Source organism: Gopherus flavomarginatus, chromosome 5, assembly GCF_025201925.1.
Source record: "Gopherus flavomarginatus isolate rGopFla2 chromosome 5, rGopFla2.mat.asm, whole genome shotgun sequence".
NCBI classification, from domain to species: Eukaryota; Metazoa; Chordata; order Testudines; family Testudinidae; genus Gopherus; species Gopherus flavomarginatus.
Genome location: NC_066621.1, coordinates 87,396,457 through 87,412,349, shown reverse-complemented (window position 1 = coordinate 87,412,349; position 15,893 = coordinate 87,396,457). Strand labels below are relative to the sequence as shown.

The window sequence follows — 15,893 nt, the reverse complement described above, 5'->3', positions numbered from 1 at the left end:
CTGGCTACTCAAGAGCTCCAGAGGCCCTGGAGCGAACTGGGGACTAATCCCTCTTTTGTCTCTCTTCCCAGGAAAGGGCACGGATATGATGTCATGAATTTTTTCTTTACTCACTAGGTTAGCCACTCTGTCTAGTAACTCATTTATTTGCTGGCTCTGCACCAATCCAATGTGCGATTTCCCCATCAAACGACGCACCTTCTTCTTAATGTCATTCTTGTTCACCTAGGAAGCAAGTACAGGACCAGGTTATTTACCTTTCCCTAATCATGGACAAAATATCCAGACATCTTGGTGTACGTTGCCGAAGGGGATAGAAGAACTGATCTCCTTACTCACTGTTTGCTCTACTGTCAGCCGTCAATTTCTCCAGACAAAGGAATAGAGTAAGCTACTGTTTAAACAGATAAGTTCTCTTCAGAAACTGGAATAGGTGCTGATGAATAGGACAAGTAAAGAGAAACCACAGGGATGGAACACCACGTATCCCATGCAATCCTTCTTTGAGGAAAGGGAATGCAATTGTTCTTCCACATTTAGAGGAGTGGGAGTGGAAGACAATGTCACTAAATGATGTTACTCCTATTCAACGGCATTTAGTATAGAAGCATTGTGAAAAATGGCCAGCAGGACACCATGTGCACATTACACACTATGTCACTGTGGTGAAAGTGAACATGGGTCTCACAGGGCCGTTTAAGGCACGAATACTAAGGGTAAATTCATGATGTAATATAGCAATCTAGCCCCCTGATTCTCATTAACACCAGTCGAGAGTGCGTGCAGCTTAATTCTTGTGACTGCTCTGAAAATGACCCTACCTTCACATACAGTTGTGCCTGGCCACACAACACCACAAATAGGAATGTCTTGTGCCTAGAAAAGGGAAGGAGCAGAGTATCACCTTCATCATAAGCATGTAGACAAGCATGTTGTACAGTAGTGTAGCCAGTAGGCGGTCTTCGTCATCCTCCAAGCGCTTTCGGTCATGTTCTCCCAGGGATAAGTACCTATGAGAAGAACCAGTTGTGAAACAGAGCCGGGGAGTCTTTCATCCAACTCACTGCAGCAGTGAAGGAGGACAAAGCATTGTCTATAGGAGACAGAAGCAAAGGAATCAGAGCACAGAGTGGTAAATGGACATTTCTGAGTAGGAAATTTTCTCGGCAGGGTGCGCCAATCATCTATTAAAAAGTATCATCATATCTTTCCTCACCACTAAAAACATTAAATTACTAAACTATTAAAAATTATTTACATTTTGTTTCATAAGTTCAAAGAAAAAGAAGATCAAAGAGGATTCCGACTCAGGGCACACAGTGGTAAGAAGGAACTGGAGAGGCATTTGTTCACACTGCCCTTTATACTCTCAGTTTGTAGCATGAGGGAGAATCAACGGACATTGCTTACTAAAAGATTTCTGGACTTGGGCACCAGATGTACGTGGGTGCCCATGTACAGAATACTCATAGGGAGCTTCACTCAAAGGAGGATCATCTGTTTCCCCAACAGGCCCAGGAAGCAGGTTCCCTTCATGATCTGCGAGGCCAATCCAAGGAGGTACGAGAAGGAATATAGAGGGAAAATCTAACAAACATCTTAGATGTCTGTATACTAATGCAAGAAGTATGGGGAACAAACAGGAAGAACTAGAAACACTACTGAATTATCACAATTACTACATAACTAGCATCACAAAGAGTTGGTAGGATAATTCATGTGACTAGAATATTGGTACAGAAGCATGCAGCTTGTTCAGGAAGGATGGGCAGAGGAAAAAGGGAGATGTTTCCTTTTATCAAAGATGTATACACTAGCACTGAGGTCAAGACAGAAGGTGGGAGGAAGACTTGTTTAAAGTCTCTGGGTAAGGGGTAAAAAAGCAAAGGTGATGTCATAATAGAGGTCTACTATAGACCAGCTAACCAGTAAGAAGAGGTGAATGGGGTTTTTTTTTGAACAACTAACAAAATCATCCAAAGTAGAGGACTTGATGGTGCTGGGAGATTTCAACTACCCAGACATCTGTTGGGAAAATAATAAAGCAGGGCACAGATCAAACAAGTTATTGGAATTCATTGCAGATACCTTTGTATTACAGAAGGTAGAGAAAGTGACTAGGAGAGAGGCTGTTCTCGATTTGATTCTGACAATTAGGGAGGAACTGGTTCAAAATTTGAAGGTGGAAGACAGCTTGGGTGAAAGTGATCAAGAAATGATAGAGTTCATGATTCTAAGGAATGGTAGGAGGGAAAACAGCAGAATAAAGACTATGGACTTCAAGAAGGCAGACTTTAGCAAAACTCAAAGAATTGGTCGATAAGATCCTAAAAGGTAAAAAGATCCTAAAAGATAAGTTCCTAAAAGGTAAAAGAAAAAAAAAAGAGTTCAGGAGAGTTGGCAGTTTTTTAAAAGGGACATTATTAAGAGCACAAGAGCAAAACAATCCCAATGAATAGAAAAGAAAAAGTATGGTAAGAGACCGCTCTGGCTTAACCAGGAAATCTTCAACAGCCTGAAACTCAAGAAAGAGTCATATAAAAATTGGAAATTAAGTCAAATTATGAAGGATAAATATAAAAGAAAACAACACAAGCATGTAGGTTAGTCAGTGTGATTGGACTGACTAACATCAATGCAAATGAGGTAGTATCTGAGGCCAACATAGGGAAAGAACAAGTCAAGAATTACCTAGACCAGGTCTATACTACAGAACTATATTGGTTTAACATCATCATTCAGGGGTGTGAACAATCCATACCCTTGAGCAACATAGTTATACAACATAACCCCCCACGTAGACAGCTCTATGTCGATGGGAGAGCTTCTTCTATTGACACAGCTATTGCCTCTTGGGGAGGTGGATTAACTATTCCGATGGACAAAGATCTCCCATTGTCACAGTAGCACTACAGTGGCGCCACTGTAGTGCTGTATGTGAAGACAGGCCCTTAGACAAGTTAGATGTCTTCAAGTCAGTGGGACCTGATGAAATACATCCTGGAATACTTAAGGAACTGTATGAAGAAATCTCTGAGCCTTTAGCAACGATCTTTGAGAACTCATGAAGGACAGAAGAGAAAAGGGCAAATATAGTACCAATCTATAAAAAGAAAAATAAAGGACAACCCAGAGAATTATAGACCAGTCAGCTTAACTTCAGTACCCGGAAAATATTGGGGCAGACAAACTATCAATTTGTAAGCATTTAGAAGATAATAAAATGACAAAACAACAGTGAGCATGGATTTGTCAAGAACTAAACATGTCAAACCAGCCTAATAATCGTCTTTGACAGGGTAACAAGCCTTCTAGACAGAGGGGAAGCAGTTGATGTGATAGATCTTGATTTCAGTGAGCCTTTTGACACTGTCTCACATGATCTTCTCATAAGCAAACTAGGGAAACATAGCCTAGACAAAGCTACTATAAGGTGGGTGCAAACTGGATGGAAAACTGTACTCTGTACATGTCAATGATTCACAGTCATGCTGGAAGAGCATATCGAGTGTGGTTCCACAAGGATCTGTCCTGGATCCGGTTCTATTCAGTATCTTTATAAATATGATTTGGATAATGGCACAGAGTACATTTATAAAGTTTGCAGACGATGCAACCCCTCCCAGCTTGGAGGACAGAATTAGAATTCAAAATGGTCTTGACAGATCAGAGAAGTGGTCTGAAACAAATAGGAGGCAATTCAGTAAGGGCAACTGCAAAATATAACGCTCAGCAAGGAACAATCAATTGCACAAATATAAAATAGGAAATGACTGCCTAGGAAGGAGTACTAACAGAAAAGGATGGGCGGGTTGGGGAAGAGGAGTACAGTGAATTGAATATGAATCAACAACATAATACTGTTGCAAAAAAAGCAAACATCATTCTGGGATGTATTAGCAGGACTGTTGTAAGCAAGATACAAAAAGTAATTCTTCCACTCTACTCAGCACTGTTAAAGTATCAACAGGAGTACTGCATCCAGTTCAGGGCAACACACCTTGGGAAAGAAATAGACAAACTGGAGAAAGCCCAGAGGATAGCTAAAAAAATTATTAAAGGTCTAGAAAATAAGATCTACGAGGGAAGATTGAAAAACTTGGGTTTGTTTAGCCTGGAGAACAGAAAACTGAGCGAGGACATAATAGTCTTCAATTACATAAAAGGTTGCAATAAAGAAGAGGGTGATAAATTGTTGTCTTTATCCAATGAGAACAGAACAAGAAGTAATAGGCTTAAATTGTAGCAAGGGAGATTTAGGTTAAACTTTAGGAAGAACTTCTTAACTGTAAAGATAGGTAAGCACTAGAACAAATTACCTAGGGAGGTTGTGGAATCTCAGTCATTGGAGGTTTTTAAGAACAGATTAGACAAACACCGGCCAGGGATGGTCTAGAGATAATACTTAGACCTGCCTCAGTGCAAGGGACAACTAGAAGACCTGTGGAGGTCCCTTTTGGTCCTACATTTCTGTGATTCTATGATTTCCTATTTTCCCCAGCTGCAACTGCTTGATGGCCATCACATGGTCACAGTTGTGCAACAGTCAGCTCACTACAATAGTAACCCCTCTAGAATTGCTTCCCCTTGTTCTGCAGCTGCATAGAGCCTGTACAGGAAGTGGTTACTTTTCAAGCCTAGGGCCCTCACTTCTCCCACACCCCTGCCTAGTGAAACAGCTGCTCTTCAAACTTTGTGGCTCCTTTTCATTCCCCACCTCGTAAAATAGCCCCTATTTTGGTCTTCAGCCCACAGACTGGTGGCTAAGTGTGAGTGGCTGACTGGCTGGTGAGGCGAGGGCCTGAGAGTGGAGAACAAAACTTGAGGAGTTGAGAAAAACAAGACTGAAGGAATACAAGACAAGCAGAAGGAGGGGTGACAGATTAAAGGTGGGGTGGCTCTAATGGGTGGCAGAGTCAACAAATGCCCATTGGTGTCGAGCAGGGGTGGGCGAACTTTTTGGGCTGAGGGCCACATCTGGTTGGGGAAATTGTGTGCAGGGCTGGGGCAGGAGGTTGGGGTGCGGGCGGCAGTGCAGGGTGTGGGAGGGGGTGCGGTGTGCTGGAAGGTGCTCAGAGCAAGGGAGTGGGGCAGAAGTGAGGTGCGAGGTGTATGAGGGGGCTCAGAAGGGGGTTGGGGTGCAGGAGGGGTGCAGACTGTGGGATGGGGCTCAGGGCAGGGGGTTGGGGTGCAGCAGGGGGCTGGGATGCACAGGTGTGCAGGCAGGGGGCTTAGGGCAGGGAGCTGGGGGTTGGTGTGCAGGCGGGGTTTGGGCTCCAGCCCAGTGCCGCTTACCTAAAGCGGCTTCAGGGTGGCAGTGGCGTGCACTGGGGCTGTGGTTCCCTGTTCCCAGCCAATGGGAGCTGCAGGGGGCGATGCCTGGAGCCCTCTGCCCCCCCACCCAGGGAAGTGGTGCTGGCTGCTTCTGAGAGCAGCACGGGGCCCGCGGCGCCCCAGGGAGCAATCCTGCGGGCTGGATCCAAAGCCCTGACAGGCCGGATTCAGCCCATAGTTTGCCCACCCCTGGTGTAGAGTATGCAAAGTGCACCCGCTAAACTAGCCGTTTGCATTCTTTCCTCTGCAGGGAGGGGCTTTGGGCAGCTTGGAGCTTGAACAGCCTTCTGCTCCCATCCACATCTGACTGAGTACTAATGAGAGCAGGAGAAAGTACGGCTGGCTGTGTGCAGGAGGGAGTAGTAAAACTAATGCTAGGGAGACAGAATACATTTATTAACTTAATTTTTTTAAGTTATTGACAAAATGCTACAACAAATGAGCATGCACATAGGATTGCCATACACAAACAGCTTTAGAGCAGTCCACAAAATATACGGTAACCCAGGGGTCAGCAACATTTCAGAAGTGGTGTGCCGAGTCTTCATTTATTCACTCTGATTTAAGGTTTCATGTACCTGTAATATATTTTAATATTTTTAGAAGGTCTCTTTCTATAAGTCTATATTATATAACTAAACTATTGTTGTATGCAAAGTAAATAAGGTTTAAATGCTGATCTTACGCCATCAGCCTGCTCAGCTTGCTGCCAGCCTGCGGTTCTGTTCACCTAGGCCAGCAGTGGGCTGAGCAGGGCCTGCGGCTGGGACCCCAGACCTGGGGGGGGATTCAGGGGTCAGGCAGAGGGCTAGAGGGTGTGGGGGGTATAGGGTACAAGGTTGGGTGTGTGCAAGGGTCAGGGCAGAGGGCTGGGGGCGTGGGGGGTGTTCAGGGGTCAGGGCAGAGGGCTGAGCGTGTGGGGGGGTTCAAGGGTCAGGGCAGAGGGCTGAGCATGTGGGGGAGGTGCAGGGCAGAAGGCTGAGCACGTGGGGGGGGGGGGTCAGGGCAGAGGGCTGCGGTGCTTGGCTCGTAGGGGTACCTCCAGACTCCTGCCCTGAGCTGCTCATGGCAGGGGGCTGGAAGGGTTGTGCGCCCTGTTCCACTCCCTTCCCCAAGGCCCCATCTCTACCTCTCTCTGCCTTCTCTACGGAGCTGCATGCATGCTGCCACTCTTCCCTCTCCCCTTCGCTAGGGCCAATCAGCTGATTGGCGCAGGAAAAGCACCATGCTGGGGGAAGAAGCAGGGGAGCGGGGAAGCGTGGCTGCCACAGGACCAAGCTTCTGCCTCCTGCCCTCGCAGGGGAAAGCAGTGGACGGGGGGGCTGTGGGGTTGGGGGCGGGGACCACGGCAGCATGCCACTCAAAAATCAGCTTGCCTGCCGTGTTTGACATGTGTGCCGTAGGTTGCTGACCCCTGCGGTAACTCATCTGTAACTGTTGTTCTGTGAGATGCAATGCAGAAGTATGCCCCATGCACCAGAGTCAGAGGACTTTGCCTAGCAGTACCCATAGGAGTGGTGCTCATGCCCTGCACCCCAGCCCCTTCCCTGGCCATATAAGGGCAGCACCATCCTAATCCCTTCAGCTTCTCTGCACCAAAGGTCAGAAGAACAGACTCGGATGCAGAGTGGGTTGTGGAATACACATCTACATCACATCTCAAAGTAAAACAGTCATAGGTAGTTAACCATTTTTTCTGCTTCGAGTAGACGCAGCCATGTATTCTCCTTAGGTGACTTGCAAGCAGTACTCGTAGGAGGTGGAGTTTGGAGTCTATGTGCACAAGGACTGCAGGATTGCTTCCCAAAGTTTTCATCTGATCTAGTTGCGGTAATAAAGGCATCATGGTCTGTAAAAGTATGCACAGAGGACCAAGTGGCAGCCCTGCAAATGTCCAATATAGGAATGTCACTTAGAATGCCATTGACATTGCCTGGGCTCTCCTGGAAGGGGCTCGTACCCTTTGAAGAGGCACAGCCCAGGTTACTTCCTATGCAGTAATGACACAGGAAATTATCCACAAGGCACTGTCTGTGAAGCCACCACTTGCCCCTTCATTTCTTTTGCATATGAAATAAATACATGAGACGAGGAGCAGAAAGGTTTGGTCCTATCCAGATGAAAAACTGAACGCTGCCTGCCATTCCACATGTGAAGACGTTGCTTCTCTGGAATTAAATGCGGCTTAGGGAGGAACACTGGTAAATATACAGCTTGGTTCAAGTGAAACTGGAAAACCACTTTGGATAAAAAGTTATGATGTGGCCACACATGCAGTTTTCTAAAGACAAAGTAACCATAAGGGGGCTCCACCATCAAAGCTTTTAACTCACCCACCCTCCTTGCAGACATTATCTCCACAAGGAAGGCAGTTTTCTGACACAGAAGGGAGAAACAGGAAGTTTTCAGAGGCTTGAACAAGGGTCCCATAAAAGCTGCTAAGACAGTATTAAGGTCCCACAAAGGAAGTGGCTCTTTAACAAGTAGACAGAGATGAGTGACTCCTTTCAAGAACCTCATTGCCATGGGGTTTGAACACAACAACTTCCCATGGATGTGCAGATGAAACACAAAAATTGTCACCAGGTGGACTCTCAAAGAACTAAGTGCAAGACCAAAAGAATGAAGGTGTAAACAGATAGTCCAAGATGTCCTGCATACCAGTTAAATTCAGCTGAACTCCCCAGGCTAACGACCACATCGAGAAATGTTTCTACTTGGCTGAACAGGTTGCTCTGGTGGAGGGCTTTCTAATATTGCGTGAGACTTGCTGGACCACTTCTGAACATCTCTCCTCCTCCTCATCTAACCATGCAGCATCTGTGCTGTGAGATGCAGGAAGTTGAGTGCAAGATGTAAAACCTGACCATGATGCTGAGTCAGGAGGTTGGAATGAAAAGGAAGGGATATGGGATGCTGAACCAACATTGTGAGGAGGTCAGAGGAAAAAAAAAAAAAAAAAAAAAAAAAAAAAAAAAAAAGACTCTTTCAACCACATTGGAGCAATGAGAATGAGCTTGGCACAGTCCAATTTCAGCTTGAGAATGATTACAATTGGAGGACAAGCAACAGGAGTGACAATTCCTAGCTCAGGTGAAAAGCATCAGTCAAGAAGCCCAGACAGAGACCCCTTGGGAGCAAAACAGCCGGCATTTCTTGTTGTCTTTCATGGGGAAAAGGTCAATTGTTGGTTGCCCAAAACTGCAAAAATGAACCACAGCATGCTGAGCTTCATGGACCATTAGCAATTCAGGAAGAAATTTCTGCTGAGGTGATCTGACAGGTGATCCTGGACGGAAGGTAAGTGATCGGCCCTGCGGGGGGAATGATCTGCTCAATGCAAAACTGCCAGAGCCTGATCACCTCCTGACACAGCATGTAGGAATGTGCTCTCCCCTGTCTGTTCACATAATACCTCGCAATGCTATTATTGGGGAGTATGAGAACCACTGAGTCTCTCCTGTGATTATGAAAGATCTGACATACATTGTAGATGGCATGAAGCTCCAGGACACTGATATGAAGTTTCCTGTTCTGATCACAGGCCTTGAACTTTCAGCAATCCCAGAAGTGCTCCCCAACCTATTAAGGAGGCATCAGTAACAACAGTCCTGGTTGGTGGGGACTGAGCAAAAGGAACTCCCTGGCACACAGTGTCCTGACTGGCAGAGGAAGCCAGACCAGTCTGTCCAACGAATGACTATTCAGATGATAGACCAACTTCAACCACATTTTAAAAAGCGTAGCTTGGCATATTGGGCTGCCTGTGTGCATGCAGCCCTATGGCTAGAACCTCCGGCATACTCAGGCTGTTGTTGAGGATTAAGACTGCATCTCCAGACATAGTGAATTGCCTGGACTTGCTCAGTTAGCACAAATGCTCTTGCGCTGGGCAGGATCTATCAGGGCCCTGATTAACTTGATTCTCTGAGTTGAAATTAATGCTGACTTCCTGCAGTTTCGGATGAGACCTAGACAACTGGGTAGGTTATGTGGGTCCTGGACATGACGGAGGACTTCCTCTCTGGACTTGCCCCTCAGTAACCAACCATCCAGATGAGGGAAGATATGAATTTCCCTCGTCCTGAGGTATACTGTCACCACAACCATGCATTTGTTAAAGACTCAGGGAGCAGAAGACAGGCTGAAAGGCAGTAGGATGTACTGGTAGTGCTGGTCCATCATGACAAACTAGGGAACCCTTGCGTGGCTTGAGAGAATTGCTACATGGAAGTAAGCATCCTTAAGGTCCAGGGCAGAAAATCAGTCATTGTGATTTAAGGCGGGGAGGACAGTTGCTAGGGTGACCGCACAGAATCTCAGGGAAGTCCAAGATAGAGGCCATCTTTACACTGGGCTTGGGAACCAGGAAATACTGAAGTAGAATCCCTGTCCCTGATGCTGAAGGGGGACCTCCTCTACAACCCCTAAAGCTGGTAGAGACTGAACCTACTCAAGGAGCAGTGTCTTGTGAGAGGGGTCCCTGAAGAGAGATGGAGTCTGGAGCTAGAGAGGAGGGATGGTGAGGAATTGTATGGCATAACCTAATCTGACAGTGCTTGGGACCCGGTTGTCTGGGGTAATCGAGTCCCAAACATCATAAAAACAAGTCAGCCTGTCCCCAAATAGTGGGGCATTGAGCAAGAGAGGTTACTACTAGCTCACTTTCCTGGAAACACATGTGAAAATGGACACCTGCTGAATGCTGGGGGTAGAGTGGGGATGGCGATGAGCTGGCTGGTTAAATCTCAAACCAGAGGTCTCTGGAAGCTGTCCTGCTGCCTTACAGGAAGGGAGGACTGTCCAAAAAATGCTGAGTGGTATTGCTGCTGACTGCTATAGTAGGGCCTCTTCACAGCCAGAGTATATACTCCTAAATAACAAAGTAGCTCAGGAATCTTTAAAAAAGAGCAGGATTTCATTGATTTTTTTCTGAAAACAAAACCTGACCAAACAGTAAGTCCTCAAAGGTCTGCTGCACATTGGGCCCAATGCTTGAATTCTGCAATTATGAGGCACTCCTCATGGTCACAACCAACACCATAATTCTGTCCGTGGCAACCACCACATCCAGAGCTGACGGCAATAAGGTATTGGCCACCATATGGCCTTTCACAACTTTTCCCTGGAGGGTTCTGAGAACTTGTCCACTAACTTTGACACGGCTGCCCAACTGACAAAGTCATACTTAAAGAGCAATGCCTGTGGGTTCTCAATGCACATTTGCAGGGAAGAGGACGTATACACCTTCTTCCCCATTAAATCCATCCTCTTGGACTCTTTGTCCTTAGGGGTCAACTTATACTTCCTCTGCCATGCCCTGTCATTTACTGTAGTTACCACCAGCAAGTTAGAAAATGGATGAGAGCCAAAACCCTGCACAGGGACAAAGCATAGCTTCTCTGAATGCTTCACAGTGGGAGGCAATGAACCTGGAGTATTCCAGAAAGCCTTTGCAGGCTCTAAGACAGCTTCATTTATTGGGAGGGCTACTCTTCCTGGAGCTGATGATTGGAAAATATCCAGCAGTTTATGCGTATTCTCCTGCAGGAATTCCACCTGGATACCAAGGTAGCAGCCATATGCCTCAGGGGTCCTGATACGCCTTAAAATCCCCAGATACTGCAGAAGAGGAAGATTCCAGCATGGTAGAGTAATATGGAGAAGACAAGGGGCTGTTGTGCTGCATTGACAAAGAGTCATGCTGGATACGGTCAGAACAGTTTGTGCTGAGATGATTTGGGAGCAGGAGCCACCATTGGGACTAGTGATCTTGCTCTGGCATGGGTTGAGGAGTGGAACCCCAGGAACTGAGGAGCATTGCAAGGAGACCACTGGGCATACAGATAAGACACTGGTAGCCAGTAGCTACTGTCCTGACTGAGACAGATGCCAATGGTACTGATGGTGATCTGAGGGCAATCTCTGGTGCCTACCCACTGATGGTGATCTGAGGGCAATCTCTGGGTGAAGATGGCCATGACCTGGATCTTGAGAATTCCTGGAGATTCTCTGGTGGCAATGGGGGAGCCAATTCCAACAGAGCAAACAAACAGACTCATCTGAAGCTCTACATCAGGGCAGCACCAGTGCTGAAGAGGACTGGAGAATAGGCATCAGCAGTAATTGAATGACAGACACTCCAACCAGGTATCGGGAGAGGAACTAGTACCCGAGTCAGTACCAAGCTTGATGAAGGGATCTGCCACCACAACAATTACAATGCTGAAGGATGCACCAACATTGAGGAGGCCTTTGGTGCTGGGCCTCAAACCCACAATCTGAGGCCCAGGTGGTGCCACTCTGTGATGCAGCCAGAAGGTACATAGGGCAAAACAGAGGACAAGATGGAAGAAGCCTAGGGAGGTTGTGGAATTTTCACCACTGGAGGTTTTTAAGAACAGGTAAGAAAATCACCTGTCAGGAATGATCTAGTCATTATGTAGTTCTGCCATGAGTGAAGGGGACTGGATTAGATCAATGCTTCTCAACCAGAGGTAGAGAGAGGTCTTCCAGGAGGTATATCAGCTCATCTAGATATTTGCCTAGGTTTTACAACAGGCTACATGAAAAGCACCAGCGAAGTCAATACAAACTAAAATTTCATACAGACAATGACTTGTTTAGACTGCTCTATATACTATACACTGACATGTAAGTTCAATATTTATATTCCAATTGATTTATAATTATATGATAAAAATGAGACAGTAAGCAATTTTTCAGTAATACTGTGCTGTGACACTTTTGTATTTTTATGTCTAGTTTTGTAAAGCAAGTAGTTTTTAAGTGAGGTGCAACTTAGATGTATGCAAGACAAATCAGACTCCTGAAAAGGTACAGTAGTCTGGAAAGGTTGAGAGTCACTGGACTAGATGACCTATTGAGGTCCATTCCAGTCCTATACTTCTATGATTCTGCATTTAACAAGAAGTGTCAAGTCACCCTGAACTTTAAAGAAACCTTTGTCCTGGCCTTAAGTTAATGGTGCGGGAGCATACAAGGGAGAGACTGTGCAGGAGAGAATCAATTATATTAATGAGGTCTACTCAGTTGTAGTAGTTAATGTGTTACACATAATTAAATCAAACTTGTGAATACCCTGGATTTGCTTCAGCCCAAGGTGAAATAATGAGGAAAAGAGACACTGCCAAAGAACTCATATAAATTTACCTGTCAATCATTTCCTGAGGTCCCTGGTCCATTCCCATTCCTTCTCTCTCCAACATCACAGCATCCAGAAAAGCATCTTCCCAGAACTGCATCTGGTCCCACAGTGTTGAGCGCTCCTTACCTAGGCAATATTTATTTAGAGTTCTAAGCTCTCATTCAGTCAGATATTGGAAGATCAACTCCTTTATTCCCATTCCATAAAGACACCCCAAGCCAAAACAAACCCACAGCAAAAAGGTCATTTTTAAAATTACAAACAAGAGCACAACAGAGAGAGAGAAAAGACACTCTCCTATCCTAACCTATAGTACACTCTGACAGCATCTCCCCCAAACCTCAGACATAAGGAGCAATCTCGTAACTGTCCCTTGAGTGTACACCTTCCTCCTAAAGTTAACAATGGGATGGTGCATCTCACACAGAAGTGAACAGGACAGGCCACAATGCATAGGAGTGCTGAGCAAAGATATTAGTGCAAACACACAGAAGTAGAAAGAAGAAATTATTACTTAGAGAAAAGGTTTCCATTGCAGCGTCCTCTAACTGGTCCCAGACAGATCCTTTATCCCTCCCTGCACAATTCCGAGCAGGCAGGACCGTGGCAGCGAAGAGAAAGGGAGAGGATGAAAAACAGGGGAAGAGAAGAGAGGGGAGGGAAGAGAGAGCTGTTGATTAATGCAAAGTTCAGATCAAACAAGTTCGCAGAAAAATATGCTCGTTATTGCAGGAAACATTTAGCAAAGGGCTAGTGAATCTTCAGAATGCAGTAGCCCTCTGTTCAGGCTGAACTCTGCACAGAACAGTAATATATTTTAGCCTTCAACACATTATCTAGCTCAGTAGTTTTCAACCTGCGGCCTCCTGTGGGTCCACAGACTACGTCTAAAGTGTTCGCAACAGGTTGTCATTACCATTGAACAATGGTTTTCAGCCGGGGGTCCACAGACTATATCTAAGATTTCCAAAGAGGTCTGCACCTCCATTCACATTTTTTTTTAGGGGCCTTCAAATGAAAAAAGGCTAAAATCCCACTTATCTAGCTAAAAATCTTTTCCTCTCAGGATTCCAGAATTAATTCATACTCAAGGATATGACAGCACGAGGCTCAGGCACATAAAGCCTTATGCTAACTACAATTTCTCACTTATCTTCCCTTACTATTTTTACCCTTGACAAATCCTCCACTTCCTTCCAAAAAACAAAACCTGAAGTGCCATTCTATTTATTGCCTAAAGTTTGGAAAGCACTGTATCCCTGAGAACAGAATCTCTGGATGCCATTAATTGGAATATGCAAGCTCCAATCTACTCTCAGTGTACGACTTCTCCAGCTTCCCAAAAAATTAACTTACCTAGAAGCCCTTCATAGAGGTAAACCCTCAGGCTCACATCCTCCAGAGCTCTCCCTGGGCTGCTGCCCTTGATAACCTTCACACTGTGCTTCAGGCTTTGAGATTTACCCTGAAAAATAGGAGGAGAGAGACATCAGAAAGGCCAATTTAACAGTCATATATAGGATTGTATCTTACAACACATTCAAGTATAAAGCCATGTTAGTTTGCAAACTATCTTTCATACAAACTATTTTCCAAATAGTTTACAGAGCTAAATAATAAATTTGAGCCTATAGTTAGAGAGAGAGAGAGAAATATTATGCAGGTTCAGCAAGGAAGGAAGATGTTTTGGGATGTCATTTGAAAAATTATGGGGAGCAGAGAAGGTGCAGAAATACAAAATGGCTATCCAGGATGGAACAGAAGGCTGCACAGAAGGTTTTCAAACCAACATAGACAAGATTGTGTAGAGGGACAAAGGTGGCCAGAGCTAGGACAAGAGGAAGCAAGCAGAGAATTATAGAATGACAACATTTTATTGAAGGCTAGTACAAGTACATGGAGCATTTGAAAAATAATAATAATTTTAAATAGAACCAGAAAAACAAATGAGCCACCAGTAGAGTCATTTGAGGATGTCCATAACATTGCTGGAGTGCTATGTACATATGAGAACACATATAGCAGCTTTTATACCAATACAGTTTGAAAAACTGGGACTTGAGGAGGACATAACAGAGAGAAATGCAATAGTCAGTACAACTGGAGATAGCACATGGACTAGGATTTGATAAGGTACGAAATTATAACAATGGTGTGTGTGGGCAATAAGCAGATTAACAGACCCAAAATGTACAAAAAGGAGAAAAGAGTAATGCTAAGGATAATGCCAATATTAGAGAAAGCGGAGACAAATGAGAGCTCCAAAACGAGGCAAGAGATTGAGATGGAGTTCAGGATGACCCCCAAGTTCAGCAAAAGCACTTCTGTAAACATGTAAGTAAAGGAAGTAGAGATGAAGACACAATTATATTTGTTCAAGACAGATAGAGAGGCTGGAAAAGGAGGTTATTAAAGGTCACCCTGAGATGTCAAAGGGGAATGAGGTCAGACCATAAAAAAAATGACAGAAGCAAGTAAGCGTCCACCACCTCTTTAAGAGATTCCAGAGTCCAGCAGGTCTCACTGTTGTGAAATCTTTCCTGATGTTCCTCCTCAAGGGATATCACCAAATTTAACAAAAACCAAACATAACTGAATTTTTCACCTACTATTACAAATTACATCTAAAATTCCTGTAGCTCAATTTAAAAAAAAAAAATGTATTTTTCACTATTTTTTCAGTTGACAGCACTTTGCACAGAGTCATTATCATCGTTTCTCATTTTGTGAGACTCTTACAAAACAATAGGGGAGCAGGAAAGAAAAGGGCTTGTAAAACCACAAAACCAGTTTGGGGGACTAAGGGGTTGGTACAGAAGAAGAGGTTACTCACCTTGTGTAGTAACTGGAGTTCTTCAAGATGTGTATCCCTACAGATGCTCCACTTCAGGCGTAAATATGCACCATGCACGTTCAATTGGAGATTTTTGGTAACCGTGCCAATTCGGCCTGCTCATGCCCCCTACACATCCTCATACCTCACATCAAGGCTATATACGGCTGTGTGGGTGAATCGTCCTATGTTCCTTCTCCTTTGCAAAGTCTCTCTGAAGAAATGCCAAGAGGAGAAGGAGGGCAGGTAGTGGAGCTCTCACAGGGGGACACATCTCAAAGAACTCCAGTTACTGCATAAAGTGAGTAATCTCTTCTTCTTTGGGTAGTGTCCCTATGGGTGCTCTACTTCAGGTGACAACTGAGCAGTACATTCAACAGGAACGGGGTGCTTTGGAGCAGAGTCCAAGTTTTAAGAGCATTCCCCAAGGGCAGCATCTGACCTAGAAGAATGGACCACTGCATAATGTTTGAAGGTGTATATCAAAGTCAAAGTTGCAGCCTTGCAAATCTCCCTAATCAGAACATGTGAGTAATGCCACAGAGGTAGAGAGAGACT

The 15,893-nt window shown here is 45.0% G+C and overlaps 1 protein-coding gene across 40 annotated transcripts in view; it reads right to left on the bottom strand.

Moving 5' to 3' along the window:
- MADD (MAP kinase activating death domain) overlaps window positions 1-15,893 on the bottom strand; it is a 133,034-nt gene that overhangs the window by 36,184 nt on the left and 80,957 nt on the right. For 31 of the 40 annotated variants that reach the window (XM_050953419.1, XM_050953417.1, XM_050953416.1 and 28 more), the window contains 5 exons: window positions 13,859-13,967; window positions 13,017-13,079; window positions 12,508-12,628; window positions 905-1,010; window positions 115-225 (listed from right to left, as the gene is read on the bottom strand). In XM_050953419.1, the coding sequence (XP_050809376.1) occupies window positions 115-225; window positions 905-1,010; window positions 12,508-12,628; window positions 13,017-13,079; window positions 13,859-13,967 (510 nt within the window). The remainder of the gene's footprint in view (window positions 1-114; window positions 226-904; window positions 1,011-12,507; window positions 12,629-13,016; window positions 13,080-13,858; window positions 13,968-15,893) is intronic. The other 9 variants (XM_050953426.1, XM_050953434.1, XM_050953439.1 and 6 more) reach the window with 1 other exon arrangement.